The sequence below is a fragment of the Hibiscus syriacus genome, unplaced genomic scaffold, assembly GCF_006381635.1.
Source record: "Hibiscus syriacus cultivar Baekdansim isolate YM2019G1 unplaced genomic scaffold, ASM638163v2 tig00117048_pilon, whole genome shotgun sequence".
NCBI lineage: Eukaryota > Viridiplantae > Streptophyta > Magnoliopsida > Malvales > Malvaceae > Hibiscus > Hibiscus syriacus.
In genome coordinates this window covers 229,172-248,715 of record NW_024063538.1, presented here as the reverse complement: position 1 = coordinate 248,715, position 19,544 = coordinate 229,172, and the positions used below count along the sequence as shown (strand labels likewise).

The 19,544-nt window shown below is 31.3% G+C and overlaps 3 protein-coding genes and 1 pseudogene across 3 annotated transcripts; all 4 read right to left on the bottom strand.

Annotated features, from left to right (window-relative positions):
- Positions 1-3,939: 3,939 nt before the first annotated feature.
- Positions 3,940-4,494, bottom strand: LOC120197715 (dirigent protein 4-like). Its single transcript, XM_039199134.1, has one exon. It carries the CDS (start codon positions 4,492-4,494, stop codon positions 3,940-3,942), a length of 555 nt encoding a protein of 184 aa, XP_039055065.1.
- A 5,278-nt stretch (positions 4,495-9,772) lies between these two features.
- On the bottom strand, positions 9,773-10,318 carry LOC120197716 (dirigent protein 4-like). The gene has a single exon (XM_039199135.1). The coding sequence runs from the start codon at positions 10,316-10,318 to the stop codon at positions 9,773-9,775; it is 546 nt and encodes a 181-aa protein (XP_039055066.1).
- Positions 10,319-11,451: 1,133 nt separating this feature from the next.
- LOC120197713 lies at positions 11,452-13,318 on the bottom strand (annotated as a pseudogene).
- A 2,522-nt stretch (positions 13,319-15,840) lies between these two features.
- On the bottom strand, positions 15,841-18,989 carry LOC120197714 (translocon-associated protein subunit alpha-like). The gene is made up of 8 exons (XM_039199133.1): positions 18,907-18,989; positions 18,086-18,247; positions 17,950-18,000; positions 17,684-17,772; positions 16,797-16,874; positions 16,488-16,691; positions 16,277-16,348; positions 15,841-16,099 (listed from the first exon to the last, which is right to left on the bottom strand). The coding sequence occupies exons 1-8, from the start codon at positions 18,971-18,973 to the stop codon at positions 16,058-16,060; spliced, it is 765 nt and encodes a 254-aa protein (XP_039055064.1). The 5' UTR covers positions 18,974-18,989; the 3' UTR covers positions 15,841-16,057.
- Positions 18,990-19,544: the final 555 nt, after the last annotated feature.

Genomic DNA, 19,544 nt, shown 5'->3' with positions numbered 1-19,544 from the left:
AACATATAATATAACCATAAAACATTTCATATAACAAAATATATACATGCACATATACTATCATTAACATGCTTATCGGTACTTATATTACTATCACTAATTTCCTTTTTATCATATAAGCATATAATGAATATTTCTATACATATCATGAAGCACATACATCATTTCACAACAGAGCACACATAGTATCACATCAATTGATTTATTTACTCTCTTAAAATACCATGTATTAGCCCATGTACACTTATGAGAACTTAAGATATGTGAGTACATTAAGGTTGTGCACCACTATGCTGTCACCACAGCTCGTATAAATGTCCCGAAGGACCTATCCAGAGATACAGAACCTCGGCAATTGTCCATAGGTCCCGAAGAACATAGGTAAACTATCCATATGTTCCTTAGAACATAGGTATACTGTCCATATGTCCCGAAAGACATAGGTAATTCTATCCATATGTTCCGTAGAACATAGGTAAACCCTCGACTCTTGGTATGTCAACTATACCACTAGCTCTCATATAAATAATATGGGCATTATCATTTATGACGGTCCATATATTCACAACACTTATTCATATCATTTCTCTTATAACCACATGTTCCTTCTCTTCTGTCACATACCACATATATGTGTAAACATATATCTCATATGCATATAACTCATAACTCTTTTATTTCATATCATGTAATACTCTTATAGAATATCATATCATCTTATCATGTATTTCATGTCACATGTTCTTGCTTTCATATAGTCACATAGCTCAAGTCAATTAGTTACTTATGATCATATAACTTATCATCACACATAGCTCATAGTCATATAATTGATCACATATACATGCATTCACCTAGAGCACATATACATAGCTTATATCATATTTTCATGTATTCCTGCACATATAAGAATCACATAATATTTTAGAAGTTACTTCTTACCTTAGTAACTCCATCACTAACTCATCGCAAGCAAATGTTCATTCTATAACATAAGCACAAATTAAATTGCACTCACCTTAGCCTTGCTTTGATTCGATCCTAATTCTTTGATTGTTCCAGAACTTGTTTAGGCTCAATATCTACATAAACATAAATTCCAATACGATTATCAAAAGTCTAAACCTTATAACTTGATGTTAATAACTCAAGCTAGTTTAATGAACCAAAATTCTATTTTTCTTTTAGGGGTGTATCGATGCACTATAGGTGCATCGGTACACAAAATAACTTTGAAATTCCCATGCATCGATGCACTACATCCCTAATGTATCGATGCATCTTCCAAAATTTGTCTTAGTGCATCGGTACACACTCATAGTGTATCGATGCACCTATCAATAATAAACTGGTTTCACCCAAAAATTCTACAACTTTTCATTAAATTTCCACATACTAAGCTCCTTTCATACCATTAAGCTCAACTAGTATTGCTTAAACCAACTTATATCCATATAAACTATCTTTATCTTCTATATCTCATCATGATTCTTAAAATTAAGAATCATACCCAATTTTCCATGTTATCCAAACTTAATTCTAACACTTATAACTTCTTATTCACACATATAACAAGTCAGATTCCATCTCAAAGTTCATTTATTAACTCTTTTTCAGAAATTCACTTTGAAACTCATTTTCTTTAATCTTTCATAACTTCTTCATCTTTTGATTTTAAGTCAAATTAAGCTTTCCTTAAGCTTAATTATCATCTAATGATCAAAATTCATACTTAAAATCAATAAATAATCAAGAAATCAAGAAACTCACCTTTACTTGTGGTTCTTCACGTTTGGGAGAAGAAGTGAAGAAGATAATTCTGGAAACTATGTTTCCCCAAATCATGATTCACATGGGTATTATAATACCCATTAATCTATTATTTAATTATTTTTCTTGTTTAATGACCTATTTACCCTTTGACTCTTTCAATAATTACCAATAACCCTTCAGATATTATTTTTAAATAAGTCATTGAACTATTAAATTTTTTCACTTTAATCACTAAACTCTGAAATTTTACAATTTAGTCACTAACCCGTTGTTTGGGATGTTACATTAGGTTAGGGGTGGTTCTTCCCGTTCAAGGTCAAGGCATACCTAAGACCTAATTGGGATTTACATAGAAATTTACAGATTGTCCACCAAGAGTGATGGTGATAGGATTCGAACTTAGCCATACAAGCTCAAATTCCTGAATCTCAATCACTTGTGACAATACTCATTAACTATTCAAATGATTATTTTAAACTTTATATATATATTTTGGATAAATGCTTTATATTATTTAAAGAAACATCAAAACTGCTACAGATACACACAAAAAAACTACAGAAAAACCTGCTACAAGATACAACCAGGGATACCCCAATTACTACAAAGGTTGCAATTAATATTATCTACCATGGCTATGTTCCTACCCTGCAATTTAATCCCTACTACCTCTTTGACAAATGAAAGAATGGTAGCAGCTCCTCGAACCTTCCTACGAAACAACTTGCAGTTTCTTTCCTCCCATATGAGATAGATGTGAGCATTCCAAGCAAGCTTGAGGATGACGGTGAGCAATGATTTACCCTTGAGGTTGGCAACAATCAACACATATTAGGACATTTTAGTTTTTAACATTTTAGTCTTATCAAAATAATCTATGATTAATAAAAATTATTTTTTATAAAATAATAAATATAAATTATTAATTAACTAACAATCAACACATATTATTAATATTAAATTTTGATATATACTTAACTGTTGGCATGTCATATGACATGACGTCGTTTAAATTTAATTGATTATTTTAACGTGTTTTTAATGTTGACATTATAATATTATATATTCTCATGAATTTAATTTTTATATGATATAATATAATAATATAAATTTAGAAAATAAGTTGGATCATGTTTGAGTCGTGAGTGTAGGACTTCATTGTATTGATTGAGGGAATTTTAAAATACAACTTATTAATATAAGATTAAAAAGGAAAAAATCGACTGCAACTGAAAATCATTTTAAGAGTGTAATTTTTTAAGTTGGACAGAGTAACATTTTCGATTGTAAGTCTTAAGCCACTCGCAGTGTAACTTTTCGGTTGCAACTGAAAATGTTACAAATTTATATAATTTTTTTAAGTTAAAAACCATCTTAAATTTATCTTAAATTAGACAATTGCACAACAAAACTACCAACTTGATCGTCATATTTTTACTAATTAAATCTATTTGCATTGCTTTTTATTTTATTCGTTCTCTTAGTATAGATTAAGTCGTTGTTTCATGGTAAAACTAAAAAGAAATAAATAGAAGCTTTTCTACATTATAATTAATACTATAAGATACAATAAGAGAAGATTGTGTTATTGGAATTCAAGTACAAATATTGGATATAAGTATGAATCCTTATATCCTTGAATTTCGTATGAATCCTTGAATTTTCCATTGAAAGTAATCTGCAGAGGAATATCAACCAAGCTTTGTTGATTAGAGCATTGGTGGCTCGGACGAGGGAATAAGGGTTGCCGAGGCATTAGAAGATAGGAGCTTGTGAACATCGAAACTATCCGTTTGGAGCAAAAGTTTAAAGTTGTTTGAAGAAATTTGGTCTAATGTTTAGCTAATTGACTCGAAACTATCAATAGGAGCTTGTGAACATCCAAACTATGGGTTAGAGTTTGGAGCAAAAGTTTAGAGTTTAGAATTTAGAAAAAAACTAAATTAATATAAGAACAAAATTTTACTATACCATAACAAGTTAAGAAGTTAACTTGATGGTTAGATATTGTAACCTTTTTCCATGAAATTTGGGTTTAATCTCATATGTAAGGATGATAATTTAATTTGAACTTAAAGGATTATGACTCAATTAGCTAAAATTTAAAGGGTCTATTTTTATTGATAGAATAAACAACCAAAATAGAACCGGTAAGTTATTATCTTACTAATGAATCACAGTCATTTTATACTCAACAATGGCGTCACCGTTCATGGGATTCAAGAAGTAAGTCTTAAGATGTGCAAACCCTTGTGCCATTCTGAACTTTCCCCTCCCTCCAACCACTGCGAGCTCGCGCTCCGTTTCGATAATCAGATTCCTCGAGAATACACTGATGGAGCTGCCATTGAATTCACCTTTCGTAAACCCGAAGTCCATGTAGATCGTAAGGCATGGAACGTCTCGGCCAGTCGACACCCATAGGCCTTGAGCGCTCCCAATGACCTCCGATGTTTTTTCAGGGCCGACAGTGAGTGGATCATCGATCGCTACCACGGTGCCGAAGGTGCTATTGGAGGCAATCGTCGTGTTAGGACGGGCTACAATGAGTGCACTAGGATTTTTGCCGCTCAATGTGTCATGGAAAAAGAAGCGTAGATTGGTCACATTCTTCGGAGCCGGAACATGTGGCTCGTCATTGGAGTAATAGCCACGGCACGGTGGCACCGCCATGGCCCTACCGAGAACAAGAATCCAGGCCAATATCAAGCTTTTGTCCATTGGTCATGGGATTCAGCTACTGTGATTATTGCATGGCTAATTCAACCACTTAAACCTTTCTCATATTTAATGTATTTTACAACAAAGGAAACAAATATTCGTAATATGAAAATTGCTTAAAAAGTTTCATTGGGAATTAATTGAAATATTTTTTTGCATATTACTACCGATTATTATTTCCTAAATGGTAAAAGGGTCACTTTTGCCCATACTCAATTTATCATTTTTGCTCCTATCTTATTTTTGCACCAATTTAGCCCTCGAAGTTGTTCAATTGCATCATTCTATATCATACCCCTCACTTAAAACTCTAAATTGAGAGTTTTAAGTTAAAGATTAAGGTTTAGAGGTTATGGGGTTATGGTTTAGGGTTATTGGTTTAGGGTTTTAAGTAAGGTGTATGATATAGAATGATACAATTAAACAACTTTGAGGACAAAATTGATGCGAAAATACGATATGGGTGAAAATGATAAATTGGATTCACTACAGTGACAAAAGTAACCCTTAATTCTTCCTAAATTAATCACATAAAATCTATACAGAGATTTAGGTTATAGTTTTTTTAAAATTGTAATGAAAAAATTGAGAATCCAAAAGGTTTAAATATATATTTAGTATCTCAAGTGGATTAAAAAATATTCTTAATTAAATTTAAAGAGATATTTTAATGTTAAACGGAAAATTGTTCTTAACTTGTAATCATATTAGGATTTTTAATATATATTCTTATATTAATATTAATATATTATTTTCTTAAATTCAAACCTTAAAATAAAAATTATTTAAGTGAGATCTATATTTAATTCTTTCAATACAACTTATTTCATAATCCTTTTATCTCATAATATCTTGATAGAATATAATGCATGAAAAATATCAACTTTATATCCTTCTATCTTCAGTTTCTCGATGCACAATTAAACTGACTAAACAAATGACATTGATTTCTACCAACTTATTTGAGCATGTTCATGCATTTCTTAGTCTCAATTCTTGAGGGGCCTTGAGATACCTCTCTTATGACAAGAGGGATAAATTTCATCTTAATCGCTAACATCTCACTATATTATTCTTATCATGTTCAAGCATAACTTTTATATTCGTCTGATTAAAGACAACGCTTGACTATGTTAAAACATAATAATTATAATATTGAGAACTGTAATAATTTCAAGTCTAAAGATTTAATGACATAACTGTTAAAGATTAATTTATGACATTAATTTATATATTAATCTAAAAATGAGTCGATCTAATATTTTTTCTCAACAAATTCATATGAATTTAATTTGGATCACAATTCACATATTCAACCCATGAATATTTATCAAAATTCATATCAATCTTATTTTATTATTGTTCTCGTAATAATAGTCGAATCGGGACATTTAGAATAATAAACAATAATATTAAAGAATATTAATATTTAAAAGACATGTAAATTATGATAATAACAAATCGAATAATCAAAATATCATGCACATACAATACAATAGGCCTAGAGCACTATTACCAACATTGATTTCTTTTGAGATAAATTAATCAAATCAAATTAATTAGATTAATTATATCGAATTTGGTCTTTGAACATCAATAATTTTGCAATGGTTCAGTGATATATTTGATTTAATTTAATTAATTTGGTTATGATTATTGTAGATTAAAAGAGATCATTTGGTATATATCATAAACTATAAAATGATAATTTATAAATTATTAAGAAATTAAAAATATTTTTAAAAAGATATATTATACATAATATATACATGTAACATATAGTTTTATCATTAACACTTATATAAAGTATTTTTATTGGATTAGTCGAAACTTGCAAATTTTGTATTTAAATATATTAAGAATAATAATAATTTTTTTATCAATACACACATTTAATCATACTTCGAACAATCCAGTAAGAGTACAAAATTTGTAAGTCTCAACTAATTCAATAAAAATATTTGTATAAATTTTGATGATATAACCGTATGTTACATGTGTATAACATATGTTTTTAAAAATATTTTTGATTTCATATTCATAATTTATGATATATATTCAATTTTAATTTTTTTATAGTATTTATATATATATTTAATTTTTTTACTAATTTAGTTTTTATTTTTAGTATTTAATTTTTTGAATATTTGAGTATTTTTATATTTAAAAATTTAAATAATTTATTTAAAAAATTAAATAAGTCTATGAACTTTAAAAAAATCAATTTGACTCTCGAATAAGAACAAAAACCAATCTGCCACATCATCAACCACTGTGGTCTGTCACGTCAGCTCTATGAACCGTTACATCAACACTGTGAACTGCCACATCAACATCATAACGATTAACGACGGAATATTTTTGTCAAATAGTCACACTGGGTGTGTTTTCTGAGCTGGAGGGACACATTGAGTGAAAAATTAATTCGAGTGCCACATTAATTTTTTTTTTCCAAAAGTATAAGAGCCTCAGATGTCTTTTTGCCTTTATCATTTAAATTTTATTTGATTTTTCAAGTCGAGTATATAAAATTTGAGTCAGGCCAAAATAAATATTTATTTTAATTTATGTTCAAATTTAAATGTAATTATTTATAATATTATACTACTGATTAATTTCAATTTAAAACTCTCTCTAATCATATATATATATATATATATATATATATTTAACAATGAAGAAGTGATTTGTAATGATTTATAATATTATACTACACGTTATAAATAAGATTTGCAATATTATTTAACAAAATAGATGTTCTCAAAAATTATATAATATATTTATAATAATATTGTTTTAAAGAAGTGATTTTGAGATGGAGAAACAATGAAAGTACGAAGGAGCAGATGAATTAATAAGAGAGAAGAATTTGTAAAGAACTATCTTTGGACGACTAAATTGAATAAACTACAAAGTTGATGAATTAAATTAAAGAATAAAATATTTGTTGTCAGAAAGAAGAATCAAAATTACAAAGTTACGATATTCTACTATGAATAAGGATCTTGTGGTTCAAATTAGATTATATGGACTTAAAACGAATGATAAAAAATCAAAGAAATTAGAGACCAGATAATAACATAATCAAATTAGTAAACTAAAAAAACCAAAACAACGTCGTTTTATTTTTCAAACTATACAAGTTTAAACTTGAACTCCGAATAAAATAGGAATTGAGCCGAACAATTATGAAGTGTTTAATATTAAGCGGTTGGCGATTGATAAGTTTTGTGTATTCTAAGCTTTCAAGATCGCTAGTCGTCAGCTCTTTCGGAAATGAACAAAAAGTACTAGGTAAAGAGTGGACTCTTGAGCAAAATTAATTTTCATATTGCATTTTTTAATTATTATGTTTTAGTCCTCGACCGATTGTAATGAAATCAGGATAAAATATTGGTGGTCAAATTGTAAAATGACACAGGTCTAAGAGCTATATAAATTTTAAAAGTGAGGCTTAATTTATTTAAGGGTAAAGTATACTAAAAATCTCTAAATTATGATCAGATGTTCATTTCAATCGTTGAATTTTCAAAAGTTATAAGATGATCGTAAATTTATTAAATTATTATAAAACGATCAATATAATGTTGTAATAATAAAGTTTGATAAATTTTATGATCATTTTATAAATTGTAATAGTTAGATAAAATTTAATGATCATTTTGCACAATTCGATAAATTTAAAGACCATTTTGTAACAGTTCGATAAAATTTAATGATCATTTTTTAATAATTAGATAAAATTTAATGGTAATTTTGCAATAATTAGATAAAATAATGACTATTTTGTAACATTTAGATAAAATTTAATGACCTTTTTTAATAATTCAGTAAAATTAATTATGATTATTTTATAATATTTAGATAAAATTATATATATATATATATAATTAACTCGATATTATATTTATGAATCAAGTGATCTCAATGGTAAATGAATTATTATCATTTTTTGAGGTCTCGGGTTCGAGCACCACATATTTAGAGATATAAGTGTTAAATCTCCAATGGTTGAGAGAGTATTTGAATAGATATTATCTTGTACATTACCAATGCTATTAATATTAATTTATATATTTTCAAAGTTATTTTTTATATAATTTTGAGAAATCCATGTTTTTATTTTATGCTTTCTCTATTTTGTTTCGTTTATTTTTATCATGTTCATAATTTGCATTTCATATTATTTTCTATAGTTGTACTTGATATTAAAATGATTTTTTTATAAAAATAGTTAGTTTAATTAAAAAGAAAATATCCATAATTATAATAAATATTTACAATCATAGCTATAAACTAAGCACATGAGTAGGACATTTTTCTATAATCATCGACACAAGAAAATAAAAATTAGTCACTTAATATTATACAAGGATTGATAACAATCTTTAGAGCAGGTGGTTAAAAGCTCTCAGTTGACACATTCATTTTCTCCTAGGTTGTGGGACATTATCCATTATGAGAAAAATTCTTCTTCCCCTCCAGGAGTTATTGCAAAATTAAAAAACACACACACACACAATGACCTTACAAGGAATAAGTTAAAAAATTTAACCAAAAAACTAGAAGAAATGAAATGCAAATGGATCTGATACCATCAACAACTGAACCATAAAATAAGATCAAGCTACAGAAAGATCATCGACAAATCGTAAATCAGAGTCGGGCTATGTGAGAAAACTATCCACAAACACAAATCGCATAACCAAATCTAATTTGAGAGTCCAAAGAATGAAAGATCGACGTGATAACAAACAAACATCATCTTGATTAGTCAGATTAGTCATGACGATGTCAAATTTAACCATGAAAAAAAGATAAATGAAAAAAACGGTCAAACAACAAAAAATGCCAAAATACTGAGAAAAACGTGTCATAAAAGCAGAAGAAAACGGGTCATAAAGATAAAGTTAATTAAAAATTAAAAAATTAAGAAAAAATAAAGTTGTACTTATATCAAAACATAAGTGGGGTAATAAACTAAATGTATGAAATATTAGTAGATCCAATATTAATTTTTATTTATAAATTTTATCATCTTTAACTTGTATAATTCCAGAAATCATAAATAAAGTTGTAATTAGAATATTATATATTTAGACTTTGAATTTAAAATAATTTAAAATTATATAACTCAAATTATTAATTAGATGTAAAAAATAATAAACAAGAAAATTGAACCGGTAAAATTCCTAAAATATGGCATGCCAAGTCTAAAAGAGGGACTAACTTTATTGATGAAATAAACAATGGAATAGAACTGGCAAAACTTATCATCTTAATAATGAATTACAGTCACATTATACTCAACGATGACATCGCCGTTCCTGAAATTCGCGAAGTAAGTTTTAAGTCGTGCAAATCCTTGTGCCATCCTAAACTTTTCTCTCCCTCCGACCACCGCGAGCTCGCGCTCCAGTTCAATGATCGGATTCCTCGAAAATACACTGATGGAGCTGCCATTGAATTCACCTAGCGTAAACTCAAAGTCCATGTAGACCATAAGAGTTGCAGCGTCTTGGGCACTCAACACCCATAGACCTCGAGCATTTCCAATTACCTCTGACGTTATGTTTGGGCCGATGGTGAGCGGATCATCGACCGCTGTCACCTGACCGAAGGCAGTCGTCGTGTTAGGATCTGCTACGAAGACCGCACTAGGGTAGTCGCCGCTGAAGGTGTCGTGTAAAAAAAAGTGGAGATAGGTTTGTTTTTGTGGGGGCGGAACATATGGCCTGTCATCGTTGTAATAGCATAGGGAAGGAGCGAGTGCAATGGCCGTGGTGAGAACCAGGATCCAGGCCGGTATCAAGCTTTTCTCCATTGGCATTGGGATCAACTTTAAGCCTCAGTTTCTTAGTTTATATAATACAAACATGATACGAATACGATATTCGACGAATCTAAATTATAATAAGCATGAAGGTGAATTTTCAATACTTTGATTGAAGGTTGAAGACAGATTGTGTGTTATTTTAAGCAAATTTCGGTTGGTGATTGAGATTGAAACCAAATCTTGTTTAATTTTAACGTACGAACCGTGGAGTGTGGCTTTCGAGAAATATATATACAAAACGCCAAGATTGACATTTGGTCATTGTTTTAATAATACTAATAAATTCCGTATAAAATATTTTAAAAGTTAATATAAAATAAATAAAAATTTGTGATCCAGAGTTTCTTTTAAGACCCGTTTGATACATTCCTTACAAATCATATACCTTCTGTTTAGTTTTCTTTGGTATTAAAAGTATGAATTCTACTCTCATATTATTTTTCCAAGTTAATTTGTAGGAGTGTAGGATTATTCATTTTATTAGCAAAAGGGTAAGCAAATGACTTTTTTATTTGAATATACATATTAAAGGTAAGACGATTAAAAACATAAGAAGATATAAATATAATGAATTGTATGAATGATATGAAATATATTCAAATTTAAATAAATTAAATGGAAAGAAATTAACTGAGGGAATATTGTGACATTTTAAGCTGTTCATATGTCAAAATTATAAACAATCTACACATATATCTCGTCCAAATACAGCCGAAGATTCCTATCTTATCAACTTCCCTTGGGTTAATCTTTGATTCTTATATGATTGTTTTGGAAATGATATACTTGCATATTATAACCAATAAATCATACCAACATGATATAATGCAAATGTTTTGACCCATAGATCGACGGATAATAAGTGCTTAAGCGAGCTCGACCTCAAGTTCTTCTGGATGAAGAAATAGCAATTATGTCAACCAAGCTAACACATATAGACGGTGCTCAAAGACGAGAGTTGCAAGAGAGACATAATTAATGCAACAACCAAAAGAAAACACGTTGATTTATTTGGTCAGCAATACAAACAATTATAATCTCAATACAGGGTCACAAATATGAATGAAACAAAGAACTTCAACAAAAAAAAAAAAGAAAAATTATGAAAACCCTAATAACATGAGGCAAGTATGAAAAGAAAACAAGACTATCTTTAGCAAAAGCCAATGCGAACCAATTCATGGCCCTATCAAAATTGTTCTAAATACTGCATTGGCAATAATAACAATAAAAAACAAAGTCACATCATCAACTCTAACTCTTAGACATCCAAAAAGGTTCCAATAAAGCTTTTCTTCTCACTTCCTATGGACCTTAAGCTTTGGATTCTGTGACATGGCCGTTTTCCATATTCCCGGCACTGGATTCTAGAAAGAAAAATATCAGAATTAGCAATGTCATGTTATTGCAACAAAATTAACAATCAAAAGCAAACTCAAACTCGAGCAAAACTCAGAACAGGGACTTTTGAGAAGTATAACTACCAAGAAGTTCTTGCAAACAATGCACTTTCGCCTGGAAGGAACAGCATTATCCATACTTTTAAGACTCATATTATGTAAATGCTCAAATTGAGGTGAAAACTATGGGAAGGACGATAAGAGGAGCATGAGAGATGAAAAATATGCATGTTTATTTGTTCTTTAGCTAGTTAAAGTATAATCATTCCCCAGAAATATTGTTCAAATACAGGTATATAGGTGAGAAAACACCTGTTCCAACACAATTCTAACATGCAAAAAATTCAATTATACTACTTCTACTTTGTTTCTTAAAAGGCATCAAGGTTCATGTGATATATATATATATATATATATATAAAGCAATATTCTAAAATTAACCAAGCAACCAAATTTCAGTTAATTGAAGAAACCTTTAGGGTTGATCAGCATCAGCTGCAGCTTCAACAGGTTCACTCTTCCTCCAGCTCTTGTCAGCAGGGGCATGGCTGTTACCGAAGCTTGTCTTTCGTTCTCTCTCTTTCTCTGTTAACAGTGACCGTTTCTTTGATCTTCATAGCTTCAAGCTTCTCATCAATCTCCTTCCAGTCTTTCCCCTTTTCCTTCAACACCTCCTCTCTCGGTCTAGCCTCACCGAAAGGATTTGCACCTTTGGGCTTGGCCACCGTCGAGTACTTCGTCACAGGTACTGTTCGTGGTTGAAGAAAAAACTTTGGCCTCGCCCCACCACTCCCAGCAGCACCACTGCCAGCCTCCTCCTTTTTCTTTCCCCAGTTATCCAAATCCCTAGGTGTATCCCTAGATTGAAGTGATTCAAAAATGCTAATTCGCTCAAATACCCGCACCAAATCTCCTAGGCGGTGGTGCACCATTGGGGCTTCTATTATTACTCTTACTAGCAGCCCAGTTATCTACTTCATCAGCTTTGGATTGCGAATCGAAATTCCCTCCTGCGCCACTGCCTCTATCTCTCCTCTCAAATCCACTGCCAAATCCATTTCCGGTGGATCGATCTCATCAGCGCGAGAGGGAGTAATTTCTCTATTGGAATCTCTGTTCGAAACCCTAGAAGATCCCCATCTACTATTACTCGACGAATCGTCTCCGTTGGAATTATTGTATCTGTTCGAACCGTACGATTTAAACCCGCCACCAAGCCGGTTCCGATCGAGCTCCTCGGGGGTACGTTGGCGAGGACCGGTGGGGAGCGCGAGGACCTCCTCGTGAGTGAGGCGTGTAGGCTCCATAGTTAAATTCAGCGAGGGAAACGGTTTGGCCCTTCTTTTTCTTGGCCTTAGTAGTGGCGGCGGCGGCTAGAGAAGGGAAATCCCAAGGAGAAGTGCCCAGCTTTTCGTTGGAAGAATCGGCGTGCCTTTGCTGTTCGAGTTCAGCTTCGTGCTCTTCGGCGTCGAGAGCCCACGCGCCGGGTTTGCCCCAAGGAGAAGAGACAGTTGCCGCCATGAATTTTCCGGGGGATGCTTTGGCGCTGTTTCGAAGCTTGCGTTTTGCGTTTGGCAGCAAAAGAAGAGGTAAGGGTTTTCTATATGGGAAGACGATGGGACTATATCTGACGGTGGAGAATAATTTAGGGTATATATATATTTTTGGTACCTCAACTTGGTTTTGAAGTTCAATTTGATACTTAGAACTTTTTCTCCAATAAAATACATAAACTTGGAATTTCTTTTTCAAATTAATTTCTAAATTTAACTTCTTAATTTAATTTGATATTTATATATTTTTTAATTAGATACATAAATATGATTTTTTTAATTTAAATTATATTAAGGTTGGACAAACTTTAATGAATTCAAATAATTTTAAAATTTATAAAATATAAATATATTATTTTAAATATAATAATTAATTGGACCAAAAGATTTTTTTTGGTAAAAAATGTTTAAGGTTTCCAACCTACGTAATTTAAAGATTGGTGACGATTCTAAAATCAAATTGTATTTTTTAAAATTATATTTTATCGTATTCCCCGAATTAATTTTTTTTTAGTCTAACGGATCCCAAGAGACGTTATGACACACATACAAGGCCCATTCACTACATTCAGCAGCCCAAGACCCTAAACCCTAAGGAGGGTTTACCCGTTGTTGCCGCCGTCTAGAGCCTTGTGCTCATTTCCACCGTTCGGTTTCCAGTCCACGCATGCACAAGCCACACCAGTAGTGGTCTCATGGCCACGTGAGCAGCAACCCGATGGTCCTAAAGCTCCATCATCAGCCTCCTCAACTCTCCAAATCAACCTCGTTGAGAAAGAAAAATCACAGGAAAAACATGAAATAAAATGAATGTAAATTTCGGTTTGTCGTTTTGTAATAGAGGGGTCGATATAAACCCAAAAACGAGTTGTAAAAGGGGTTGTTGATCCTCCCCCTTCCGATTCGAGAAAAACAGAGGCTCCCCCATTTCCATTTCCCTCGAAAATCATCTGTAACGGGTATTTTCCCATTTTTTCCTTTGGAACAACAAATCAATACAACTAAAAAAAGAAAGCATTTTCAAGGTATCATTTGGTGCATTTTCCAGGATCTTTTTTCTCCATTTTTCGAAACAAAGAAACAAAAAAGAGGAGTGGGGATTAGTTCTTTACCTTTTAGTCTTTGGAGCTCTCGTCGGAGCCAAGACCGTCGCCAGTGTCGGGGAGGTGAGAGGTCGATTCCATTTTAGGCTAGGGTTTTTCTTAGTCGTTTCTAGGTTTCGTTTTGGGATTAGAAAAAGGAAGAGAATTGGACCAAAAGATTCATATGTACTAAACAAAAAGTTTAAGGTTAGATATTAGTTTGAACTAAAAAACTAAATTCAGATACCAAACTAAAAGAAAACTCCAAATATTAAATTAAATCTTAAAGTTGATTTTAAATACTAAAATATATAATTACCCAATAGTTTATAAGGTGATGAAATGTGATTCTATTTTTGATCTTTTAAACAGTAACTTACAAAACACGCTATTTTTTAATATATTTTAAAAATTATTATTAATGTAAATAAATTAAACGTTTGATAAGTAATTTACAAGCAGTTTAATTTCTATTTCTTTATTTCTATTAAGTTAATATAAATGTCCTAAACTAAAAACTGAACATATAAATATGTTTAGCTTAGTTATTTTATTAATGATAAACTAATTTTAATTGATTTAAAAATATTTGATTTTATATTTATAAATATGTTCGTTAAAATCCGAAAAAGTCGGTATGTTGTAAGAATTTGATCACGGTTAAATTATTTTGATCATTAATTTATAATTTAATTGATGACACTAGCTATTTTTTTAAAAAAAATTAATAATAAAAGAATCATTAAAGATTAAAAGAACGATCGGATCAAATAAATCATTGGGTTTTTTATATTAAATTTTCGATTTTTAACAATTTGCATAATTTTCAATTCTTATATAGTTATTTTTGAATTAAATTATTCTATTTTATTCAATTTTGCTAATCATGACTTAAATTAAAAGATAAATTACGTATTTAGTCACTCATTTATTTTTCTAATTTCATTCAACTACTTTTTTGAGGAACCTATATCTAATATTATATTTTAATCACTTCATTAAAAAATCAATGATAATATTAATATATTAATATTAAATAATATCACATTATCATTTAAAAAAAAGAATATTACGTCAATAGTTATGTTTATTTTCTAACGATAAATAACTTAAATAAAACCAAATAGTAATGTTAAATATAATTTAAAAATTAATTAAATGATCAAAACACAATCACATGAATAGCTAGATGATTAAATATATAGTTTATCCTATATTAGATTCTGATTCTGTTTAGGTAAAGGAGATAGGCACCTCGTTCTCCGCCACACTTTTTGAAAAGTAGCTGCTGCTTACTTCTGAAGCTGAATACAAAGGTTTTGACTTTCAACTTCGCAACTTTACCGACAGATAACCCAAAAACTGATTCAATTGGATCGTTTTATTGATAAGGGATATGATTAGCATATACTGATAATTTGGGGATAAAATTAAAATGTTTTAAAGTTTGAGATCAATTCCCAAACAAAGAAACCAAAAAAGGAGAGACCAAATTAGTCCTTCTGCCTCGTATCGGAGTTAAATTTGCTTCTAAAAGCCTGAATGTAAGCATCCTCAAGAAAATAAAGACGTAGAAGAAAAGGAATCCCGCATGCTACAACAACAAAAGTAAGCTTCTACTCTCCTGGCCCAAGTCTCGAAACTCACTTACAATTTCCAAACGCCTTGGCAAGTGTTACAATACTCCGTCAGCTACTTCTTTGATTTGGAAGTCGATTGAGTGAAAGCGGTTCCCTGAAAATTTTGACACCCGAAAACACGAAAAGTGAAATTATCAGCGACAGTTCTATAGATATCGTTAACGATGAATGAAGTCTCTGGTGAATCAGGGGATGAAAGAAGTGAAAAGAAAAGTGAAGTTAACTAAAATCGAAATAATGGAACGTGATGTTACATAAGTCAAGTCATAACCTGAAGCCATTCCTCCATCGAGGCATCGGCAGTCCTAGTCCCGACTTCCACCTTCGGAGCCCTCTTAGTTTTCTAGCAAAATAAAGAAGCCACACATTAACTTTATTCCACAAAAGAAACATAAGATATCAAAAAATCGAACGATGCTAAATGGTTGTACATAGTTAATGCAGTAAATAATCTATAACCGAAGGTGGCACCACTAGAATACCTTGGTGATGCGCTGAAATTGACCGTGAAGCCACAAACCAAGGAGAACAAGTAGTGCGATTCCAAGGGTAACAAGAAAAACGGACTCGACGCTGAGAAAACCACCAGTTTCAGCAACTTCAATGGTACCATTAAAGAATGTACTTTGGAATGGCTGCTGGTCGATTTCATAGATAATTGTACCCACAAGATCGAAAGTTCCAGGCTGCATCAAAATTTTAGACGTGTAAGCTTCATTGTAAGACTGCTTCACATGGAAAGAAATTTAAATACAGTTTTACGGCATAAAACTCCCACTGTAATCATTTACCTGCAGGTACTTGCTAACAGCAAATATGTAAGGGAAAGAAGCTTGCACTGAAGGGGGTACAGTTGCATTGTTGAAGGCCTACATTAAAAAGACATATTCCATTACAGAATCTACAAGGAAATGTTACAAGGAAGCTTTCATGGAGCAACACGTGCTGTAAAACTCTAAAATGATAAGGAGCATGATCAACTTCGTACCAGAAGAGAACCTTCAAATCTTTTTCAAATAAAGCAGGAAACATTTGATGATAAAGTACCCAAAAAACACACTTAGACCACGGAACAATCAAAAGCACCGACACAGCATAATAAATGCATAATGACCAATTAGAGCATGGAGGCCTAAATTGTATATATGTGCTCAATCTCATATATGAATCATTGTAAGGTCTACATTTACAAGCTAATGTTTCTTAAATTGCGATACGACTCCTCAATGCAAGTTCAACATCCATCCATAATTTTAGAAAGCACTGGCTAAAATAACTCACTCCACTATAATTGCTATAGTTGATTAGAGTAGGTATGCAGTTGCAAGTGAAACACAAACTAAAGATTCACAATAAATAAAACTCATTTCATAGACCACATGGTTCACAGTGGATATTAAAAGCATCCAATAAGATGCCATATAAACACAAGAACATGCATGGAAAATATGAACATGATCTAGAAGATCAAACTCAACGAATGCTTAATTGTATTTATAAAACAGACTGACTGAATGCTTAATTTTAATTATAAAAATACAGGTCAGGATACCAAATTATGCAAAGTTTTCCAGTTAGGAAATAATAGAGATTAATCAAAATGAAAACTGAACTAATTGATGAATCACGGGTATTTGAAAATGTTAAGCAGAACAATAAAAATAAACTCTATGATTACCTGTACTGTAAGATTTTGAACAAGCATACGATGATCAAAAGAGAAATGAACACTGGCTCTGATAGCAATGACATTCACAGTTGACTCCCCTGCAATTTAAACAAGTAAGCTAAGCATAAGAGGAAGGAAACCTCAATTGGCTAATAGAAAAGAAAGAATTTAAGGATAGTAAACTAAGGAAAGATAAATTATATGTTACTATTTCAATACCGTAATATAAATTCCATTGTAAAATATCAGTAAGGTAGTGAAGAAAAATTAATTACCAACATTTTCCATCCCCACGAGGAGCTCAGTCTCTTCTCCAGCCAGAACCACTGTTCAAGATTATCCAACAAAAATACAGATCAGCCTCAAAATCATACAATGCAAAATCCGGATCCAGCATCAAAAGGTTCTTACATTTGGCGCTGTTTTTGGGAAAAACACAGACAGTTTCAACTCCTGGAGCTGGACCAAAACTGGAATCACCAAAATCCTGAACATCCTCAGCAACAATCCCGAGATCACCTCCTTCAACAGCTTCTCCAACATCTGCCTCTGCTTCTGCTTGACACCTAGCAACTATCACAGAAAAGAAAATCCATGTCAAGCCATAATTTCAAAACAAATTTGAAGATTTATTTATTTAATAATCAATGAAAAATTAAAAACGTAAACAAAAATTAAGGCAACAAGCAAATACTACATGAAGAAAGCAACTGCCTCAAGAAAGTTATTGAAAAGGACATCAAACCCCCCAGAGAACTCGCCAAGCACTCTTTCCTTTGCCTTTTCTTAGAGAAAACCTAAACTGTGCTTCTAAAAGCCACTTTAAGTACCAGTAAGAACAGTTATAAGGAAGATGCCAAAGCTTCTTTCAGAACAAAACACAGAAATGAAAAGGATCAAAGTTTCACAGCCATGCAAAGCAACCGTGAGCTTGAAAAAAAAATCACTCCAAATTTATCACTGTCAAACATTAATCTAGATAAACAAACCGATCTCACATGGATGTAAAAACAGATATTATAGCAAAAAGAATCAAAACGAATCTAATTTGAACATATCAAGGCAATCGGAGTAAGAAACTAAGCATGAAAACAGGAAATTCAAAAAGCAGCACCGAAAACTCCGCAGAAAGAAATGAATTCGGTAAGCATAGACATCTGCAATTACAGATCTTAAATATAAAGAAACAAATCAATGTAGATCAAGCAAAAACATAATATAAATTTACAAACCCTGGAGCAAAGGAGAGGCGAGGAGGAGGAAAGCAAAGAAGAAACCGCCCAAGCTTTTCATCGCCATTTCACAGATTTTTCTTTCCCCTTTAGTTCGTCAAATCTAAGAAGAAAAAATATCAGTGTGGCAAATTTAGAGTCGACAAAAACGAGGGCCGGCGGATTTCGATCCAACGGCTATTAATAACAGAGATTTCAGGCGAGCGAGCATTTACCGTTTGATCTTTTGGTTGATAGCGTGTTTAAATTTTAAAATAATATACAAATATAAACAACTACTTCCCCACTACTGTTTGTTCATTTGTGCTGCTCGGCAAAGAAACAAGAGATGACACGCGCCGTTTTGGCTCTGTTGAGTTGGTTGATCATTCCGGAAATTCTAAAATACAATCTATTAACAGAATGTTAAAAAAGCTATGGAAATTGATTATAAATAAAATTTTATTAAGAGTGTAATTTTTTAAATTTTTCTTTATAATCGAAAATAGTACATTCGTAATATATTTTTATTATAAGTTTTAAATATCATGTATGTAACTTTTCAACTACAATAAAAAATATTATGCCTTTGTGTTTAGAGATGAGTTAAGAGAGACATCTAAAACAAATGCTTACACGTTACTATTCTTTTATCCTCA